This window comes from Atta cephalotes (genome assembly GCF_000143395.1).
Source record: "Atta cephalotes unplaced genomic scaffold scaffold00021, whole genome shotgun sequence".
Lineage (NCBI taxonomy): Eukaryota > Metazoa > Arthropoda > Insecta > Hymenoptera > Formicidae > Atta > Atta cephalotes.
In genome coordinates this window covers 161,403-168,611 of record NW_012130085.1, presented here as the reverse complement: position 1 = coordinate 168,611, position 7,209 = coordinate 161,403, and the positions used below count along the sequence as shown (strand labels likewise).

Sequence of the window (7,209 nt, the reverse complement as noted above, 5' to 3'; positions counted from 1 at the left end):
GTGTAGTGTGTGTGTGTGTGTGTGTGTGTGTGTGTGTGTGTGTGTGTGTGTGTGTGTGTGTGTGTGTGTGTGTGTGTGTGTGTGTGTGTGTGTGTGTGTGTGTGTGTGTGTGTGTGTGTGTGATTGACGTGCACAACATTGTTAGATATCAAAAAAGCAATAATAGTAACTCTTTGAGTAGAATAATATTTTATTTTTAATTTCCATGTATGTTTAATATAAATATTAATGTTAAATATAAATCAATCCATTTCTGTGATTAGTTTCAAAAGAAATAATTATGCCCATATTAATATATTTTTTTTTTAGTTAAATTATTTAACTACATTGTTTCAGTTAAATTAATAATATATTGAGTAGTAGCAATGGCGATCTATGGAAATGATGAAAATAACTTAAATTGGGTGTAATTTGACATTATGAATTTAACAATAAAAATTTAGTATCAATACGCGATATTATATTTCATCTATCTTCTATTATATAAAAAATGCCATAAATTGAATGGAATATTCCTTTAAGAATATAAAAGTATGAATATATTATGCAAACAGTACTTTAAATAAAATGCAATAAACATGCATATCTTACGTTATAGATTAAAGATAAAATTAAAAAAGAATTGTTTTCGATAAATAAATTTTAATATTAATAAATTCAAAGAACAAGTTTTGCAGTTTATGGTTATTGCTATCGCTGATCATTATCATTTACATTTCATATAATTATTCATTATTATTTACATTTTATGTCAACGATTTCAAGATCATTATGTAATCAGTTTTTTTCATATCTTGGAAGTGTTCGTCGCTAATTTATCATATACAGTAATTAATACAATGATTAATAATGAATTTGATCGATATTCATGTTTCTTATTTTAAACATGTCTTAAGTAATGTCTTATATTTCTAGTACGACTCTGTGATTGATTTATTACCTTAACAGATTGTATTTACGACGGTCTTAAATATAAGAATCGACTATGAATATTGACTTCAAACGCTTAAAAACTAAAATTTTCCATTTTACACTGTTCTTTTTTGTCTATTTTTCCATCTTACATATGTACGTTTTAGAATGCAATTGCTTCCGATTGCACTTTGATAACTTGATCGATATATAATTTTCCGCACGAAAAGCTTTATAACGACATGAAGTTTACGACGTCTATTCGCTCGAAACCACACATACTTCTCTATTCGATAATTGAAACTCTCGTTCGAATCGAGGTCCGTTAAACTGAGTGGTGACCTTAACCGATTTCTTGTACGATTATGCTAATCGAGCAAGATTATAGTTAATGTTAGAATGCCATTAATCTGCTAAGCTCATTTTGCAATGCATCAAATTTTAAAATCAATTTAATGTATTGCTAAAATTGTTATTTAATTGACAAAAACAGTAGCAGGTTTATAGCATATGATCTACACTTGTTGAATGTTCAAAGAATGTATTGAATTTTGACATGCAATCTATACTTGTTCTAGTTATTTAACAATGCTTTATCTTGCTTGTTTTTTTTTACCAAAACATAATTAATTTTCGTACTAATAGTTTATTTAAAAACTTTTTTCTTTAATATTTAATAATTTTGTCTATTAATGTAAGATTTTTTTCTATGAAAACTTTTATTTTTTTATCTTTAAACCTTTTTAATTATATTGACAAACGATACTTTCTAAATTCTTTGGAGTTGAATCACACTCTAAAGAATGAAAATTGAAAAGGAGTGGTTCAATTTTCAGTTTTTAGGAATGAGATTTTACTCTTCAGAGTGAAAATTCATTGTAAAAGTTTTAGAGAGTATGATTGTATATCAATTGAATAGCCAGCTGAATTAAGTAATTGATTAATGAGGAATTGACAAACAGAAAAAAGACGGTAGAGGAAACGCGTGTTATTGTTGATAAAATATGAAAAATTCTTTTCTTATTTTATCAACAATAACGCGCGTTTTCTCTACCGTCCTTTTTCTGTTTGTCAATTCCTCATTAATCTTAAATTTTATTCAGGAACCAATGTACCCATAACCTTGAATGATTGTAGTTAACAAAGGAGGTCCTTCCCTGGTGTTGCGAAATCGGTACGGCTGATCACGTGTCCATTCCCTCGTTCGTATTGCTCGCCGATTGGCCGCGTTAGCGATCGCAGTTTCACTGCGTCGCGCGCGCTGCTCGTTCAGTTGTATTGAGCATCACTCTCGCGACGCACCTCTTATCACCGGTTTGCAATCGGCTACACGTGCATGCACGTGTGCCTATGCGTGCGTAGGCGGTTACACGCGTGCTTGCTTGTGTACATTTAATCAGGTGCATTATTGTGTTCGCCAGTCAAATCACGGATACTTGCGACGTTCTTGTCGCTCAGTCATTATTCGAGACGTGTACGTAGCATAGAGAAATGTCGAAGGAAGTCGAAAAAGGTACGATAAATTTTTGCGAGTTTTCATTCCATCAAATATTTGATACATCACACTTGATCAAAAAAAAGTGAATTAGTTCCGCGATTTACCTGTGCCGCACGGATTTCGTAATCTTTGCTTACCGATTTTATTGAAATTAAAATTATTATTTGAAATGACTCCTGAGAAATGTTCGATAAAACGGAAATAGTGTGAATAATATTAATGAAATAGTATTATGCGCATTATTATGTATTTATAATAATAATATAAGTTATAAAGTTTAACGTGGAAGTTTACTATGCTATAACAACAAGTTTTAATTTTATAATTTTTATGTGTGTGTGTGTGGTGTGTGTGCGTGTGTGCGTGTGTGTGTGTGTGTGCGTGCGTGTGTGTGCGTGTGTGTGTGCGCGCGCGCGCGCGCGCGTGTGTGTATGTGTGTGTGTGTGTGTGTGTGCGAACTTTGATAGAAGGATCAGTCATTTTTTATTGAATTTGAATTTTTTTTTATTGAAAGTGTTTCGACATTGCAATTGTTTCATAAGAATTTTGTGGCATTCGTGATGTAACATGTTACTTAAGAATATATCCTAAAAGCAGAATAAATAATCATAACATTAAAATTACGTTAAAATGAATCTCTATTGATTGAAAAGTGATTTTTATAGTAATCATTTTTAACGTTACTTTAATGTTATGATAACTTGTATTCTGTTTAACATATATGTCAAAACATATGTGAATATATTACGTGAATAAGTAGAAGTCAAATATAAGGCATTTAGAAATAATTATAACAATTAAGATGACATTATTCAACCATAGATAGATTGGAATATGGGCTGTACAGAATGGAAAGTGTTCGATGCTTTGAGTGAAACTCCTTTTAAACAGACATATGTTTAATTTGAGAAACACAGGAATTCGGCTCACGTTGATATTTACAATAGAAAGTGTTCGGCTATTACGCTTTAAGAGTGTGATGGTAACATATTAACGGGTTCTCAAGGACTTGACGATGAAATAAACGATGAAATATATATACGAGCGGCAAAATTTGTCAGCTAATTGTGGTATTAGTATTTAAATATAAAATTGCTGCGACTCAAGAACATCTCACGTACTAGCCATAAAAATATTACTTTAAAATTATGCTTTAAAACGCGTCATTCAGTCTTACGTGTAAGCATACTTCATTACCATAATTACTGTGAAATAACTGCCAAAAAGCTTCTCGTGTTCATGTAAATTAAAGGTTATGATGTAGACGGTAAATATATAATGTCTAGACTCATTATTTTCTAAAACTTATTTAAGTATTTTTATTTATTTTTTCGCATATTTTCATAATTTTTAAGAGAATATTCGAGTATCAAAAAGAAACAAAGTTTTTATTCATCAAATTAATTCATGGATGAAAACAGTTTCAAAATATTTACTAATTGAATATGCACCGTAAGTATCTACGTAATGGTTTGCACAATTATTCATATTGAATATTGCATTTGTATAATAAATTCACGAATCACACATTCGCTTGAAATAATAAGGAAGTCGTATGTTGAAAAAATGAAAACATAAAACTGCATTATGACATTTTGTTTACATAAGCTCTCATAGAAATTTCATAGAAAAATGTATTTTGGAAATCTCATAGAAAAATGTATTTTGAAAAAAAAGATTTATTATATTTATTTTAGTATTATAATTCAAACCTTTCAAAAGAAAGATATACGTATATAAATAAAATACTTATATTAAATCTATTAAATATTCTAATCGAGATAACCAGACCTTCAATTACAATTCAACCAGAATTCTGATTTATACGGAATTTTCTTTTAAAATTTACTCCAAAAATATAATAATTGTGATACAATACAATATTTTAAAGATTTTTACCATACATTTCAGTTAAAAATTAATTAAACTTATTTTATTATTATTTATAGGTTTACATTTTATAGTTATATTATATATGAATGAGAGAGATTTATATTAAAATTCTTCGAAAAATGCTCAATGTCCCACAACTATTATATATATTTTCAGGGTAAACTTTAAGAAAAAATTCTCTCTGTGTATGATCAGAAATTGTTTTATTCGTATTTTTTTTTATATAATTAAACCATTTTTTTAGTGTGTTATTGCATTAATGACATAAAACATTAAGTCAACAAAATTCTTAGCTTAAAAATTCGTTGATGCAGTGTTATGCGTACAGTAAATGAAAGCTAATCTTGAAATAGCGTGCATGCGATTATTTTTTAAATAGCTCGTATTTCCCATTTTTACTTGCGTGCGATTTATGGATTATATTGATACATAAAAATAGTTTTAAAATAGTTCTCCAATTTAGAAAAATACATTTTCAAATAATTTCTATTTTGCAACTATATCAACTTATTAGTATATGTCAATCAGTAATTGAAGCGATGCCGATGACAACTTATTAGTATAGATCAAACAAATTTATTTTCAGTGTTGAAATATACTTGTTAGAAGTATATTTTGAAATTATATTTTAGCAATTTTTTATTATATCAATTTTATACTTAACATGATTAGTTATATATTATTGCTCACGCAATTATAAAGGATTATTCTAATTAAATTATTCTAACTTTACAATATTTTACAGTTTATAGGATAATCATAGTTTTTATTTTTTAGCGATAAAAAATATGATTTATTTATATATAATATGTATAATAATATTATACATATATAATACATATATAATATGTAATATATATTATAATATGTAATATATATTAAATGTAATTTTGTATTAATAAATAATAATTTAATAATTTCTTATTACAAAAATATGGAATTAATAATATTATTAATTGAATTGGAAAAAATATTTTTGTTACATGTATATTTATTTTATAAGCAGTATTAATGAATAAAAGTAATTAATATAACATAAGTAATATAAATAATTAACACTTGCGGTCAATATTATAATCAACTTAATTTAAAATTTGTTGCGTAATTTTAAAGTAATTTTAATAATTTTATAAATTAAAGATTATTTTAATTATATTTTTTGAACTTTTACAGAAGAATAAAAGAAGAGAGATAATGACTAATTTAAAAAAATAAACTTGTAATATTTTTATTACGATACAAGTTTCATATAATTATAATTTAGACTAATTATATTTTGTTTTGTTTTAATAAAATGTTTTGTTTTAATAAACAAATGTTTTGATAGATAAATTAAATAAATATATCCATCACAGAAGAATGTGTGATTTCGATTACAGATTTCTCGACAAACCCGGAGAGTGAGCAGTTATTATCCGTTGAGGCATATAACAATTCATCAGATACATGTGTGAGAGTTCAACCAGATGAGCGGTTGTCCATGAACGAGTTATGTATTCAAGATGTTTCGTCATCAAGACCATCGCTTCAGGACAAATCTGCGGCATTAAATCTTAACAGACATATAGGCGAAAGTTCGAGCGGTTCGACAACCGTGGTAACATCATCCTTGATTACCGCAAGTGGAAATGAAAGTAATGATGATCCGCCGCCTTATGCCGCAATCACGCCACCAAATCATATCGGTTGGCCGTACGGACTTTTTTCATTCAACGATTCGTATTTTACGGACGGAACGACTCATAGGATGGAAATACCGTTAATGTCTTTCCAAACTCATCTGACACCGGTCACGGGTTTCCATCCCGAAGGAATTAATAATCGATACGAGTCGTATCCGATGTCCTTAACGACGCCTTACCAGTTTCTCAAGTTTGGTTGCCATAGGAATTCTTTATGGAGGGAAACGATGGATGCCACAGACGACGAAATAACGGAGAAAATCTACGATAAAAAAACACGAAGTGAGCATCGGTGAAATTTATCATCTTTGTTTCAAACATTTTCTTAATTTTAAAATTAAGAATTTAAAATTACAGGAATATTTTAAAATTAAATATTTTAAAACAGGATTTCCTTGAGAAGTAAACATTATTAATAAGCGATTTATAAAAATTATTATTGAGCAACTGATTAATCGTTAATTAATTATTTCATCTAAATAATTACGATACGAGTATCAGTGACACTCATTCGAGTAATCATACACACACATATATATATATATATATATATATATTATATATATATATTTTCTCTTATTTTTTAATTAAAGAGAAGTTGGTTCGGAATTATTTCTTTAATAGTCGATGATAGGTGAATAATTGTGAATATTTAATTATATTATTATAATTGTGAATATTTAATTATATTAATTATATTATCAATAACAGACAAGATCAAATTTAAGACTATTTAATCAAATAGATTTTTTATAATATCGGTTATTATATTAAAAATTATTATGACATACATCTAGAAATCTAAGATAATTCATTTTTAACAGCATGTGGCGCTATTCTCGTGGCAGCAGCGGTCATCATCTTCCTCATGGCCCTGTCTTTGATAGTTCGCTTTATCATGGAAAAAAGCTGGTGGCGAAGATAGATCATCGTTAAAATTGGCTGTTATTTAGGAATCGTTCAGAGTTATTCTAATTTACGAAGCATTATTAATTAATGAATTTGTTATTAGATTTTATTAATCTAATACTAATTTACTCTAATAGGATATATCTTCTGAGATATCGTGCTGATTATCTTGGAGGGAATTTTCTCTATTCTTTTTGTATACTTTTTTCACCTAAATCTATTATTAGCTTAAACAGAAAGGTATATAAAAATTTATTACAGCATTATTGATTAATATTCCTTCTTATGTTTCTAATTTTTTTATAGATTTCCTAT

At 27.8% G+C, this 7,209-nt stretch overlaps 1 protein-coding gene across 1 annotated transcript; it reads left to right on the top strand.

The window, feature by feature from the left end:
- The first annotated feature begins 2,403 nt into the window (after positions 1–2,403).
- Positions 2,404–6,910, top strand: LOC105619319. Its single transcript, XM_012200840.1, has 3 exons — positions 2,404–2,425; positions 5,683–6,267; positions 6,810–6,910. Exons 1-3 carry the CDS (start codon positions 2,404–2,406, stop codon positions 6,908–6,910), a joined length of 708 nt encoding a protein of 235 aa, XP_012056230.1.
- The last annotated feature ends 299 nt before the right edge of the window (positions 6,911–7,209 follow it).